At 39.3% G+C, this 16,447-nt stretch overlaps 1 protein-coding gene across 1 annotated transcript in view; it reads right to left on the bottom strand.

Moving 5' to 3' along the window:
* atf6 (activating transcription factor 6) overlaps positions 1-16,447 on the bottom strand; it is a 44,029-nt gene that overhangs the window by 27,238 nt on the left and 344 nt on the right. The window contains exons 2-7 of the mRNA XM_074635525.1: positions 14,288-14,361; positions 13,256-13,334; positions 12,109-12,209; positions 10,726-10,849; positions 10,218-10,421; positions 8,440-8,609 (exon numbers count right to left, since the gene is read on the bottom strand). Coding sequence (XP_074491626.1) covers positions 8,440-8,609; positions 10,218-10,421; positions 10,726-10,849; positions 12,109-12,209; positions 13,256-13,334; positions 14,288-14,361 — 752 coding nt within the window. The remainder of the gene's footprint in view (positions 1-8,439; positions 8,610-10,217; positions 10,422-10,725; positions 10,850-12,108; positions 12,210-13,255; positions 13,335-14,287; positions 14,362-16,447) is intronic.

Genomic DNA, 16,447 nt, shown 5'->3' with positions numbered 1-16,447 from the left:
AATTGTCTGAATCAGCGTTCGGTTGTACTTAGCTCCACCTTCTCGTGTCAATTCTGGTTGCAAAAAAAACCAAGATGGTGACGGCCAAAATGCCGAACTCAAGGCTTCAAAACGGCAGTCTACAAACTAATGGGTGATGTCACGATGACTACCTCCACTTCTTATACAGTCCATGCTGTTTCCACACAAGAGATCCAACACCCACTCATTCATACTGAGGATGTATGTTGTACATTGAACACCACTGAGGACCTCCTTACTAGAAGATGTGTGAGAAGGCAAGAGTTTGCAAGGGGGTGTGGGGGGGCACTGGCATGTGAGAGAACACACCAGTAAAAAGACAGAACACATAGTGATAAAGTAAACAAAGAGGGGAAGGGGAAGCTGACATAAAAGCCAGGGTCGACTTTGTTATTCTCTCTGAGAGAGGAGGGACACATCGGCTGTCGATGCTCCAGTTTACTACGGTGGCAGAATAAAACACAGACATGTTCAAGAAGTGTCGTGAGGTTAATGACACCTCTGCAACAAATCACGGCTTTAGCATCGCTCCCCAAGAGCCCTTAAGTGCACGCGATCAAGCTTCTGCTTGAAAATATTTACACCTACATCCTGTGAGAGGTCCAGAGGTCGACTGCGATGCCTCAGTTCTATATGTGAAGAAAAATGTGTTTATGGAGTGTGTCATCCCTTTGAGAAATGAGCTCACATATGAGACACATAAACACAGAAGTACTTTATATGTTACAGATCTGGATGTAAAAAAAAAAAAGTCTTAATTGCCGTAATCAGTGTCTTAAACACTGAAGGTAATTTGTAAATAAATAGACAGTCATCAGCATTTTTCTATTTGTTTTTTGTTTATTACAAATTAAGACTGTCCAAACCTCTGAAAAGAAGAGCAAAAACAAAAAAAGTTTGTGTAAAAATAAACAATTGAATGAATAAATAAATAAGAAAGAGCCGTTTTATATCTTGTTTCCAGTAAGGATCACAATGGGATTCCTTCCACTCAAGGTCAGAGAGGTTAAGACTGAAATCTAACCCAAATAGCACATATCATAACATGACCTGTCTCCAATTAACAGGACCCATGGCTGTGGTGTTACCCAAACACCTCCATTGACCATCCAGTCCCCAGCCACCCCTCTCCAAACACAAACACCCTCCCAGGGGTAAGCCTCTAAGATCCTGGGCCTAATAGCCCCTCTGGTGATTGAGTTATTTGGATCCCTGTATTTGTGTTCTGTCTCCTGAGAAACCCCTCTGTCTCCCAGAGCCAGATCTGGGAGCCGTGCCACTAGCCTGAGCCTGGGAACGCTGCAAGTAAGCAGTTACCAGGGAGTGGAGAGCAGGGGGAACTTCACATCACAGCCACCAGAATGAGGCTGGGGAGGAAAATGTTGGACAAGCGGCAAGAAATGGCACTTCTCAATGAACCTCTCTGGAAGAATGGGTGAGAACGCGGACACCGGTTCAAACTATTTAAGTGTATGTGGGAAAAGTAAACGAGGGGGAAAAAAAATGCCAAGGTGCCCATGAGCAGCACACTTTCTTCCAGCTGCTCCTGCACAACTGCACAGCTGCAGGCTGCAGGGTGTTGCTGAAAGGGACAATACCTGATCGACAGCTCTTCAATGGATGAATGCAGGTGAAGAGAGAGGGAAAAAAAGCCAACAGATCCCAGCTTGCCTAACTGTCACACTGCTGTCGAGGGTCAACTCTTTTCATTCAGCACCCGAAGGGTTACTCCAGGAGGAAGTGTATGATGAACCCTTAACCTATCCAACCGGGAAGAGGGCTTAGTTTAACACGTTCCTGATTTTACTGTCGGTCATAAAACACCAATAACTGTGTCATGCGTTCCACAGGTGAAATAACTGTCGACCTGTGATCTTGAATTCTTTCTAAGAAATATTTTGTGTTGGCGTTCACTTTTTAGGTACTCAGTTTCCCTAAATCTCCCTTTTAACATCCATTAACTGTGCTGTGGGTTAAAGGTGCAGAGCAAAAGCAAGAGAGCATGTTGTTCCAGTTGACTGATGTCTTGTGGCTGTTTTTTTGCATTCAGGTATTCAGGTGACAGTTAGTGGGTAAACTGGAAGTTTTTGGCATGCAACGAATCACAAAACTCACACTTCCATTAGATACATTACAGCAGGGTGACAGCCGGTGTGCCTTACTTTGTCAATAAACATTTAACTTTAAAGTACATAATTTTACACTTTGTAATGCTACAATTGAGTTTTGTGTGATGTATTTACAGCATAGACTGTATTTAAGAAGTGGACGTAGTCACCGTGACGTCACCCATTGGATTGTGACTATGGTTTTGAGGCCTTGCATTTGGCATTTTGGCCGTTGCCATCTTGGTTTTTTGCAACCAGAAGTGACACGAGAGGGTGACGCTAAGTACAACAGAACACTGAAAAAAAATTTTTTTAGGCGTCCAAAATGTTACAATTAACTTCCATGAACTTCCATAATGACGTTTAGTGTGCAAGACGAGAGATGTAGTTCGCTGAGCGGTTTCACACAAAACTAAATGATACTATGACAAACCTATGACAAACTGAGACTTTCTTGACTTGCAAAATTATCTTTTAAATTGACCAATATCCTATGTGTGATTCATGGCGCCATTCAAATGGGATCAAAAAAATATTTGTCTCTCGCCATTGACTACCGTATATATTTTTTCCAAAATAAGGTCCCATGGGGTCCACTGGACGGGGCGGGACTTCGCTTCTCTATTTGACTCTAAAGGGGACCATAATTTACTAAATGAACATCATGCTGTATTGAAGAAGACTTGAAACTAGCAATTGAGACCATAAACTCATGTTTGCAATGTTTACTGAGGTAATAAATCAAGTGAGAAGTAGAGTAATTTCTCATAGACTTCTATACAATCAGACTTCTTTTTGCAACCAGAGGAGTCGCCCCCTGCTGGCTATTAGAAAGAATGCAAGTTTAAGGCACTTCTGCACTGGCTTCACTTCACAGAACCGGAGGTTGACGCCTGATTTACAGTAGTTTTCCTGCTGCATCATATTACACAAAAGCAGCTTTTATACATTAGGACAAAAACAACCAGATGTGGGGACATAAACACGAGCTCAAAGTCAGGGAGCTGAAACGTTCAACAGATTTTCAACACATCATGTGGTGAATTGTTCAAATCACTGGGTACGATACGATTTCTCCCCGAATGAGTGTTGAATAACGGAAAGAAATGTGTAATGGTTTAAATCAAACTCCCTTGTAGCTCTCCTGGGATTTTCTCAAGGTGATTTTTTCTTTTCTTTAACACAACTGAGCCCTCCTGAGTTGGAAACTGGACACAATTAAGGACATAAAAGCATCGTCTTCTGTGTTGGAGGTGGGGGACTTCTCTCCATCCAGCATCACACTATACTTTCCTGGGGTCCCCTCCTCTAAATCCTCCCATCCAACTAATGGGAGGATTTGTTGAGGCCTGCAATTCCAGGCTGGACTGTTTTTCAGTGTCACACACACACACACACACACACACACACACACAAACACACACACACAGCTAAATCCCCGGCTGTATAGGAGCTCATTACATTACAGTGACCCAATCCCTGATGGCTGTTTACAGCTGTCGTAAATGCTTCGTCCTGCACAACACCTGTCCGAAGCATGTAATCGTTAGCAGCCGTTTAACACCCGGGCTTATATAGGCTATCTATAGCCCAAAATACAGTACTGTAAACAGCATTAACAGTGACACGTACAGACAAACTGTAGATATAACATGTACTAACACCTGGCACAAGCATGCCATCTTTAACAGGCATTTTACACATCCCCCAGCCCACCAAGTCCACCACCGTGCTGCTGTGGACAGACCACAGTGAGGTTATAAAGTGAACACAGCTGCAGCGAGTCCGAACACATTCATACAGCATGACACGGCTCAAGAGCTTCTCCGTGGGCCACAGAAACAACTCTAAAGTCAATTCAAAGCGAGACTACCACTACGCAACTTTTGAAAGATGAAATAACACATTCTTTTTCTTACAAATGAAGAGCTGTATTTATAAATTCATATTATATAGATTATCATTCTTACAGTCTTTAATGCACACACTTTTTAAAATATGTAAATGTCATCTGTCACTGTCAATACAAATCCTACAGGCTGTACATACAGTATATAGACATGTATACATGTTAGGGCTGTCAAGGTTAACACAATAATAACGCGTTAATGCAAATTAGTCTTAACGCCACTAATTTCTTAACGCATTAACACAATCGATATATAAGAGGTTGCAGCGAGCTTAGTTTTAAAGCTAGAGTGAAGATACTGGCATCATCATTTGGGGCAAGTCATAGTCAAGTCAGCACACTGACACACTGACAGCTGTTGTTGCCTGTTGGGCTGCAGTTTGCCCTGTTATGATTTGAGCATATTTTTATGCTAAATGCAGTACCTGTGAGGGTTTCTGGACAATATCTGTCATTGTTTTGTGTTGTTAATTAATTTCCAATAATAAATATAACCATACATTTGCATAAAGCAAGCATATTTGTCCACTGCCATGTTGATAAGAGTATTAAATACTTGACAAATCTCCCTTTAAGGTACATTTTGAACAGATCTATTTTCTATAATATTTATATATACACCTTTTTCACTACTTGTTTACAAAACAGTCCTGTCTATTCTTTACCTTTATTGTCCAGCTTTGTCGTCCTTGTCTCTAGCTGTTATTTCTATTTCTGTAAAAGTACATTTAAATTCTTTGTATGTACGCACTTGGCAAATAATACTGATTCTGATTCTAATATTCATTAAAACAAACCCTCACTCACTTTAATACACTCAGGGGGTTTGCTGCTACAGCCTTACTTGGTCTGGTATGACCAGTAGCTTGTGGTGGCTAATGTTACTTTAGACACATACTCCTGTGTAAGTGACGCTATTGAGCCGCTGACTTTATGACTCTTCTCTACTCGTGCTACACCATGTTTTATTATTATTATTATTGTCCGTTGTGGCTGCAGTGGCTACATTTATTAAAACTTACATAGCCTCACTTTAAATCATTATATGACTCCCAGATTCTGCAATATAAATAATTTTTTTCTTCCTTCACTACAACATCTTTAAAAAACTTTCACCTCTCTCTCCTGAGAAATGAATGGAGGTGTCAGCTCAAAACACTCACATTTCCCCCCCTCAAAATTAATGTGTACGGTCCCTCCCCTTTAATGACCTATTGTAAACTTTATTGACTTGGTTTGCTTTACAAATGGCTGAGAGGCTTATTGGTTTTGGCCTCTGAGGTTTGAAATTCCTCGACATTGTTCTCTGGCGCGAAAACTGCTCGATTATCCCCAAGATAATTGGACGTTGGAAGTTCCTCTCGGGCACGACTATTTTTACAGCCAGAGGTCAACTGTTACCATTCATAAAACAATGACCACTTATGAGATTTCAGCTGAGGTTAATCATTAAAAAAATCCTGATGGAAAACATCATTAATGTCAAGATAAACTGAGCAGACTGGTGAAATAGAACATTGTGACATTAGCTCATGACTAATGTTTTTCGCGTCCGTGGGGGAACGCATCAGGGCCACGCGGTGATTATTCTTTTAAGATGATAATAGCTGAAAATTGGATCGTCCTAGCGTCACCGCAGACATCACTGCAGATGATTTAGGAGACATTCCGCAAATGTGACACATATGGTTCCTCTTAATTAACAAAGCTACCCTTATGAACGACGATTCGCTTTTTGCAACTTCACTGCCACGTCAGTTTGAGCTAGAAGATGGATGGGAAACGCTGTGAATGTGGAAGTTTTCTCACCCCAAAAAAAAAAATAGAAAGAGAGGAGAAGACGGAGTGAGAACATGTTTCTCAACTGGCTAAAGGTCAGACATGAGCGAGCCATCAGGAACTGAAGCCTGAAACAACACTGAAGTTGCTGAAAGTCACGGCATCTCTCTGACTTTTGCGGTGGAGGCTGACAATTCAGACTGGCAGAGAAATGCATTTGCACTTTATTCAAGCAACAAAGAGAGGAGAATCAGAAACACAGGCCTACGAACCATAGCCCTAGGTCTTTAAAAGAATATCAGACTCTCCCACCCAAAATAGGACCAGCGTGCAGAGGCTTTTATTGAGAGACCACAAGCTTGTACCATAAACAAAACATACTATAATTGAGTTTTCTTTTTTAACTTTTAAATCTCTGGGGCCGTCCCTGCTGCACTTAATAATACCTCATAAGATTCCCTGAAAGCTCTGTGCTGTCCTGTGCTGTCATTACAGTGCGAAAGGGAGGAATACTGAAGATCAGGAGGCAGTGTGTTAACTTTGCATGTTTGTATGTTTGTCTTGCAGCTGTCCTGACATCACCCCTGAACGCAACACACGGGAGGATCCACACTCTGTCATCCACATGGAGAGTAACCTAACGTCCTTTTATGACACCATTCACGCCGTCTGACCTACAATTACATAACGTGCATCTTTTACATGAATCCCCACAGGTACAAACAAAGCAGAGGCCAATAATGATCGTCTGTGGCTTGTTTGGGTGCTCCATGAAAGCCCTAGAGGCTCATGGGATATTCTGACGACCATCAACACAATTTTAAGATTTACAATTTTAATATGTAACTATTAAGCAGATGCCTCTATTTTAAGAGTAACAATTAAATAAATAAAAAAATCTGTTTGCATGTTTACAACATGGCAAAATCATTTAATTTGATGTCATAGATTTTGGCGTCATTTGCATCTTTACAGACTGACATGGTCCATGCCATGTAATAACTTTTCCTTCAGTGTGGAAAAATACATTCATCATCATACATAAAAAAAGGTATAAACTTTTTCCCTTCAACACTTTATTTTACGCAGAAGTTAAAGTTAATGGTTTTTGATATTAAAATAAATACTAAAAATAGGGTAAGATGAGAGCGTTTATGTTGGACGGGTTCCAGTCCAAGTGTGAACATGGCAACCACAACATCATAGTTACATGGTGGGCAAGTGCATGCACGCCCATGTGGCTACTCATAGGCAAGTCCTCGCATGTCCACACACACAAAAACAACTCTTGAACATGCTATTTAGTTGTATGAAGAGGCTTCGTCTAATAAATAATATACAATTCTTAGTTAGGCAGCAAATTAAAGATCATGACCTTCAGAAGAACTTGTTAGCAAAAAATCCCAACAGGTTAGAGAGAGAAATAGAAAAAACTTGGTGTCAAGGATTCTGTGTTTAACATTTTGTTTGAGCAATCATCAGTCAATTTAGACCACTAGGAACATGACACTACTTCATGTATATACCTGTATTTATTCACTGACTTGATTTCTCAGTAAACAACCTCCCATTTGTGTAACGGAGTTACTCATGTAACTCAGTTTGCCTTCATTGGTTACACCCAACATGGCCCCGAGGGGACTTGTGGGAGAAAATCTTCAACCGGGCCAGATGGTTTCAGTTCCTCAGCCACATTTTCAATAACTTCCAAAAAGATAAACTTAATAATAAATTACAACAAACTTTAGAATTAGATATGAATAGATAAACAGGGTAAAATATACCGAGTGCTGGTCTTGAGAGCAGACTGAAGCACCGTCAATGATGCACTGGCTTTTATGCTTTAGCACCTTCGGTAGGGCTTACAACAGGCGCCCTACTACTGATATACCTTTTGAAATGTATTGGTAAACTGGACACCAATATTTCCAAGTTCTGGGTATTTTCCACTGGTTTCTGACTCCATTGTTTTCACCTTTAGGATACTTTTCACTTTCTTGGTTCCTGACATCATTAGCGGGATTTAAAGATTATAAAAATAAATATTGATTACAACACTAGATGGCTGTCAATATTATTATTTAACTTGATCAATGTGTCAATCATGTCAATCATATAATGAAATGTGCCATACAGGAAAATATTTTCCACAGACTCCACCTGTTTATCCGGAGACACACACGGGGAATCCCCTCGGGGTCGTGTTGGGTGTAACCAATGAAGGCAAACTGAGCGGCCTGAAAACATTTCAAGACCCCATTTAAAATAACATTTTTACAGTTGTATGGATAGATAGAACTTGTGCTTATATAGAACGATGTGTAAACGGCAGCACCTATGTGTGCAATCTACTATAACGGCACACACAATAAATTAACATATAGATAGTTGGAGGGGGCAAATTGTAGGTTTAACAATGCAAATGTTGCAATGCAATGTTTCATTCTTTAGCATGGCTGATTATACATAAGTGAATATTTGCCGTTGACTCTTTGAATGAAGGCAGCAGCAACAATCCGTACTCGTTCTCATCTACACCCCTCTGTGTTAATGTCTCAGTGCAGTTCAACAACTTTAAAAGGGAGGAAAACTTGAGTGATAAAGAGTGTGGACGTGACTCACATCATCATCTGAGGAAGAGGCTCGAAGCGTGACGGAGACCGCCTGAGGAGCAGCGATAGGGACGGGCCTGTCCTGGCTGAGCGTTGGCATGGCGACCACATTGGCGGTGATGGCCCGTGATGTCTGGATGTGTAGCACCTGGCTTGGCTGAGACAGCACGATGGGACGTCCTGAGAAAGAGTACACAAGGTCTTAGCTATACTGTAATCATATTTTTGACTGTATGATTAACATTGATTAACGCTGACTGTGATTGCCAGTTTGATCGTATGTTTGTGTTTATGTTTTTTATCCCACATTTGTCTTGCCATCAATAACAAAAACATTCAACCTGATATACAATCTGGAAGCTGCATCAGTCTGTCTGCTGCTGCAGATGGTACAGTCCAGCTCCTTGAAGCCCCCTCATCTCTGGTGACCTACATTAACCCCTCGTCTTTAACAGGACTCTCTGCGTTTAACGTACAGGTGGAAAAGATGTTTACCATCTCGACCTGTGCTCTTAAACTTCCACATTCCAAACTGAGAGGTGTGTGTGAGTTTTTATGTGCATGATAAACCTGCATGTTGGCCCACATTCAAAACGGATTAAGGCATGAAAGAAAGAAACTTAGCAAAACCTCAACAAAACACAATATTATCTATGTTTATATATGTCCTGTTAATGTGGGAGCCTCTCAGGGTGTAGCCCACTCCTCCCAGTAAGACTGTGCCAGGAACCATTCCTCATACTGACCCAGCAACCTTCACCTCTAATACTAAACAACCTGTCAGTGATAAAAGTGTTAGCCAGTCTCGCTAATGAATGTGTGTGGTGCCAACGCTGTCTCGTGCCCAAGCTCACCATCTGTAAGAAGAATTCATGAGGATGAAAGTCAAAAGAAATTAAAAGCCTTGAACACCTGTCAGCTTGTTTGTAAATACCGGTCAAACTCTATAAAAATGTGACCTCATCAGTAAATATCTCTAATTTCTTTCCTCCATCTGCCTGATGATGCATAGGAATCACTCCTCAGCTGCCGTTAAACCAAAGAGACTCGTAACAATGAGCAGGCTTGACTTGACTCCCATCTGGGGTCCTAAACTTGGACGTCTTGGCTTTAGCCATCTGCCATCGTGGCCATTACCAGGCCGAATGGAGAACCAAGTTCAAATTCAAGTCGAGAGATGTCGGATACTCCACCCACTTGGGTCCCAGATAATGACATAAGAATTTACATTGGCCTAGGTGCTGCTGATGTAACCAGATTGGTAAACCAGGCAGGCCGAACCACAAAACAAAAATAATAATGACTTTAATGCACAAAACACACAAAATCACACAGAAATAGTCTTTGGTTTACGTGTATGTGGGTTATAAAACAAACTTTCCTGATTGTTTATTTATTCAGGCTGATTCCCAGCATTGTTCCATTTTTCTCAAATGTTGCCCAAACTTGGACATATTTTGAATACAAAAGTGAAGCATCTAACATCTTAAAGTCTGATTTACTTATAATTGTTTGACCATCAAGCAGAGTGGCATGGGAGACTGAAGATGAGCATACTAAACTAAGGTTAAAGCGCCATCTGCTGGCCAAACACACAATTCAATTATTGTCTAAGCAAGAACCAAATTCATCAGAAACAAGAAACAGTACTAATATCATCTCTAAATTTAAATGAATTACAAAATACTTTAAGTAAAGAACAAGACACTACTCGCAAATAAATCCAGTGCACAGGTCTGATGCAATACAGTGTGGTGTGAGGTAATGTGTTGCAGTGTGAGCTCTGACCTGGAGGGGGCGCTGGTTGGATGTTGATTGGAGCGTGTTTGATCACCGGCAGCACCGTGGTCTGCAGGGGCTGGATGATGATTGTCTTGGTCTGCAGGGGAGCTGCTCCGTGAGTCAGGGGCACAGCTGTGATCAGAGGTTTAGGTTGGATGGAGATCTTCGGGCCGATCTGAATGGGCCTCTTGATTGGCTGAGCTTGTCTGGCTGTTGTGTGGATGGGGGGTGGGAGGAGTGAGATAAGAACACAGGATTTATGTAAATACAAGGAAAGGATGACTCCAAGTTCAGGTGAGGGAATTTGCATTTATCATTACAGGGTAGTTGTTGTTTTTCTACAAATTATTCCAAGTCTTTTCTAATGAGAGACCAAGTCTATCTCTCTTTGTTTGTTCCCAGAATTCAGCAAACACAGAGTGTGGTGCAAAGCTTTCCCTGGTTTTTGGACAGAGCATACAAATATAGATGCCAGCTGAACGAGCAGATGTGCGGTGGGTAAAAGCTGCCTCACCTCGTGCGTTCTGGCTGGTCCTCTTCGGAGCTTTCTTAGCTGGGGAGGAGATGACAGAAAGGCCACTGAACTCTGAGCAGACGGAAACAGGAGAGGGCTGCGATTGTGGTGACAGGGCCTCATCCTGGATGGGGAAGCAGAGAAGAGAAGACTTGTGTCTATTAGATACTGGACCTCTTTTTTTCATCAGTAACTAAAAGCATGGTAGTAGTTCAGTGGAGGGTGGGGAGATATGATGATATATATCGTCAAAACGATTTAAAAATGTCTATCGTTTATATTTTTCTATATCGTTTATATTATGTTGTAAAAAAAAACAGCTTCCTAACTGTGTTACGGCAATATTTGCGTCATTTACGCTTTACGTTCTGATCCTTACACGTGAGAGCAGAGCTGGAGCGAACGATCAAAACAAGAAGAGCTCTTATACCTAAACATAAACTGTTTTCTTTATTTATTTTGTCCCTATAATTTCACTTGAAACTTTTGTTCAATGTGCACTAAAGTTCTTTATAAAATGAGAATATAATTTACAATGTAGTTTTCATGATATATTGTGTTATATATCGGTATCGAGATATAAAATGACTTCTATCAGGATAGAAGATTTTGGTCATATTGCCAAGCCCTAGTTCAGTGACTACTAAAACAACATCTGAAATACGGTTAACTCCTACAAAGGTTTCATTATTTTGACTTCTGCTGTTCAACACTCTTAAAAATGACCAGTTTGAAGCTGTGTTTTGATTGCACAAGAGCCTGTTATTGTCATCCAAACAGACATTACGTCAGAGTAGCTGCAGGATCACGATGGTTGCCAACAGTTCAATCAGTCATCAACAAACTTCACAAGAAAGTAGAGACGAAATATGATTGTTGTCACATCAGATAAAACATGAATCAAGTGTCCTTGTCAATATTCAAAGACAAGTAAACAAATGTGTCCTTGGATTCAGTTAGGGTGATACAGTCTGGGTCAAGCGTGTGCAGACTGTGTTGTGGCTAGACAAAGATGTAACCCTTGTCCTTGTTTTGACACACTGTGAAAACATCTGCCTGCTAAATTATGCTAATGTCGCTGAAGTTGTCAGCACCTTCCATTTAACGAGGGGGTGGGGCACCGCTCAGGCAGCCAGCAAATTATTAGCTTGACAAGGTGTTTAAGGCTTTTGTTAATAAGTGTCTAAAGTGTGTATCCAAAAGTAAAGAGCAGCTGTTTGGACACCATCTGGATGAAGCTTTTACTTGTTCCAACTGCGCACCAAGAGGGTGTACACATGTAAATACTCGCAACCAATAACAATGGTAAGAATTTGCATTGGAAATACAAGTCAAATGCTGAAGAAAACTGAGAAGGACAAAGAGTTGAGGACGGTGACTTACTTGTAGGAAGTATGGCGGTGACAGGGCTTCCACAGAGGCAGGAGAGGGGACGGAGCTCAGAGTGTGGGCAGGTGACAGAGAGTCCACGCTCACCTCACCATCTGGACACACAAGGACAAAGACGACGTCATAAAATGGGTCATACAGTATATGTAGGCTTATCAGCAGAGGCGGATAGGATTTGCTATCCTTGTGCATTACTCCACATAAACACATCACATACACCTTTTCTATATCCTTTATTCATTTAGCATACACCACAATGTCCCATAAAAACACACCTCATTAATAAGCTTCACCTGCTGTCTTTGCAAATCAATCTCATAAAGCAGCCATGCAAACAGTAAATAAACAAACGCAAGTCATCAGTTATATTTGGTCATATTCCCACACTCTGAAAGGTAGGTAACTTCAGAAAATAATAATCTTCAGTCAACAGTGGGTCATCAATGGTATATTACACTTAAAGGTGCAACGTGTAAGATCTGATCAGAATTTCAGTTTAAAACATTAAAAAAAATTAACCAACATTATTAAAAGAATGTGAAGAAGTAACAGTTTTTACGTTATGCCAAATTCATCAATGTATTGTGCTGCAGAGATATCTACTGCTAACCAGCAAGATCCGGCGATAGTGAGTCACTGTAGCGCCAGTCTGTCCTCAGTCCAGAGGACGAAGAAGCACAGCTGCACCGAGGGCTTGTCAATAATACATCCATTGTCCGTGTGAGACTTGATAGTTTGTTTGTTGGATTAAATTCAAAGGGGCAGAAACAACAAAGTGACTCACACCCTCGCCTTGTCCTCCGTTTGCGTATTCTTGCCCTGCTTGTTAGTTAATTCAATTCAATTCAATTTATTTTGATATAGCGTCAAATCATAAGAAGTTTTCTCGAGACGCTTTATATATAGAGCAGATCTTAGACCGTACACCATAGTTAGTCATTGGCTATTTTTTAATTAACTTATGACTATAAAATTAGATTGTATGGACCCAGTAGTAGAGGTGAAATGCTGCCCCCTATTTCTCTGGAGCAGGTGGCTCGGCATTACACATTGCACCTTTAAAGCTCCAAGCAGCAAAACAACAACAGCGAATACCTGAGAATATTCGATCAATTTCAGATGTCAACATGTGTTGCTGTACCTGTGCAGATGCTGCTTGTGTCCACGTCATTCCACAGCGGTATGTCGATATCAAAGTCCAGGTCTGGAACCTCACTGGCCTGAGAAACCAAACACACACTTATCAAACAATGGACCACATCAGAATGCAGATTGGAAACAAAGGCGATGTCTGATCAACAGTCTCAGCAACGTGCATATAATCACTCTAGTGTTTGTTTTTTTTCTGAGCCATGCATTTCTGCCACGTGCAGAAAACAGCACGTCAATAAAACTCTTGTAAAAATCCGTTATTGCCTAAATTATGACACTTATACAAAGTATGTGGGGTGCTTCTGTTCCTGTATTACGTGTTCTTATATCACATACTGTGCTACCATGTTTAGCTAAGGATGCATGTAGTGGCAGCTTTTTATAAACCTTCCTTGCCAGTTCTTGCAGGATGCAAAGGGTTCTGACTCATGTAGACTACCACGTCTTGCCTTCTGCAGACACTGACTCTCCTTGATCAACTATCCAATGATGAGGTTCGTATTGTGAGTGAAAAGTAGTTTATTCCACGAAAAAGAAAAAGAAACAAAAATACAGCCATATGCAATGATGAACTATCAAAAACTGACCAATTCTGCTTAAAAAATAACTGAAATACAGTCTACAATCTGCGGTCAGAAAAATTGTTGCTCCCCATCCTGCTCCATTGAAGCCTGACTCGCACTAATCACAATTAAAGGGGCACACCCAAATTAAGCAATAGCAGGACAGACTAGAGAAGCACAAGTCTTAATAGGGCAAAACGCACATCAAAGAGTCACAATGGATCAAAGCCCATTCGACAACATGACTAACTACCTTTATTCTAATGCATATCAAACATTTCAATGGCATAACACAATGTACTTTTGCAATGAGAATCAAATACAAAAAACTGTAAATAACACAACATGGCTATTACAATGCACCTGCATCTCTAGCTCTGCACCACTATTATCAAGCACATCTCTTTCACTTCCAGTTGACCATATACATTTGCATACCGAGAGGATGAGTTACTCACATAGCCAGCGTGCTCCAGGGCCTGAAGCAGCTCATCTGCATCTCCGAGGTTTTCTAGCTCATCGAACAGGCTGTCTGTGTAAAAACAAAGATACAGCACACAACATCAAGCCCATTAAGAATAATCCTGCCTTGAGATATTACGTTTCATATTATCCCGGCAACAAGACTATGCAGTCATATATAGCTTTTGATTAAAACAATATATATACTTATAGCTCCCAGCAGTCCACTTACACTTACACTTACACTTACACACCAAACAATAACTGCACTATACTGTATAATGACTGTGCAATATCATTAGCATTATTACTACTCAGGTGTAATTCATACTGTGCAATATTTTCAGGTGGAATTTCATTCATTCTCACTGTGCAATATCATTTTCCACTTGTGCAATTTTGTTAATAGTCTGTTTATTGTCAATACTGTAAATGCTGCTTCTATTTTTATACTTCCTTCTATTTAAATGGTTCATATTTTGTTACACTTTGTTTAGCTCTTTTTTACTGTGTTAGCTGATGCATCTTGTTGTTTGCACGATCCCCTTTGCTGCTGTACACTGCAAATTTCCCCACTGCGGGACTAATAAAGGAATATCTTATCTTATCTTATCTTATCTTATATATATATTGGATATAAACTAACAAATGAAAAAAGCTACTATAAACTAATTTATTGTATTAACAGCTGCATATTTGTGCATCTGTAGGCAGTTTGTACATCATAACATGTTTAACATAATAAACAGTTAACATAGACATTTCTCTGTTTTTAAGTTGTTTAAAAGGATATTGCCTAAGTTAAAAAAAACTGCCAGATTCAACTTTCTATCTAATTCATTCATTTTTTTTTTCAAAATAATTTCAAATATAAGCATCAAAGGAGGGAAAAAATAAAGATATGATATATCAGTTTCTTCCAAAACAAGTGTGGCAAACCATCTTATCAGCAAAGTGTATGCACCATATCTGATGGAGAGCATGTGTCCATCCATATTGCTGGTGATTTACATTACACATAGTCTCTGCAGGTTACATCATCTACTCTAGATAGCTAATGCTAACTGTATTATTAGTATTAGTAATGTTAACTGTATTATTAGTACTAGTAATACTGACTGTATTATTAGTATTAGTAACTGTATTAGTAGTAGTAATGTTAACTGTATTATTAGTATTAGTAACTGTATTAGTAGTAGTAGTAATGTTAACTGTATTATTAGTATTAGTAATGTTAACTGTATTATTAGTATTAGTAATGTTAACTGTATTATTAGTATTAATAATGCTGACTGTAGTATTAGTATTAGTAACTGTATTAGTAGTAGTAATGATGTTAACTGTACTATTAGTATTAGTAACTGTAGTATTAGTATTAGTAATGTTAACTGTACTATTATTATTAGTAATGTTAACTGTACTATTAGTACTAGTAATACTGACTGTATTATTAGTATTAGTAACTGTATTAGTAGTATTAGTAATGTTAGCTGTATTATTAGTATTAATAATGCTGACTGTAGTATTAGTATTAGTAACTGTATTAGTATTAGTAGTAGTAGTGATGTTAACTGTACTATTAGTATTAGTAATGTTAGCTGTATTATTAGTATTAATAATGCTGACTGTATTATTAGTATTAGTAACTGTATTAGTAGTATTAGTAATGTTAGCTGTATTATTAGTATTAGTAATGCTAACTGTATTATTAGTATTAGTAACTGTATTAGTAGTATTAGTAATGTTAGCTGTATTATTAGTATTAGTAATGCTAACTGTATTATTAGTATTAGTAACTGTATTAGTAGTATTAGTAATGTTAGCTGTATTATTAGTATTAATAATGCTGACTGTAGTATTAGTATTAGTAACTGTATTAGTATTAGTAATGTTAGCTGTATTATTAGTATTAATAATGCTAACTGTATTATTAGTATTAGTAACTGTATTAGTATTAGTAGTAGTAGTGATGTTAACTGTACTATTAGTATTAGTAACTGTATTAGTAGTAGTAGTGATGTTAACTGTACTATTAGTAGTAGTAATGTTAACTGTATCAGCTAGCTAAGACTTGTGTAAACACAACTATATGACATCAACCTCAGGAGAGTGTAGGAGTGTTTTTGAAACGACAAACCTCGTCACAAGTTGTATTT

The sequence above is a fragment of the Sebastes fasciatus genome, chromosome 5 (genome assembly GCF_043250625.1).
Source record: "Sebastes fasciatus isolate fSebFas1 chromosome 5, fSebFas1.pri, whole genome shotgun sequence".
NCBI lineage: Eukaryota > Metazoa > Chordata > Actinopteri > Perciformes > Sebastidae > Sebastes > Sebastes fasciatus.
This window is presented reverse-complemented; position numbering and strand designations above follow the sequence as displayed.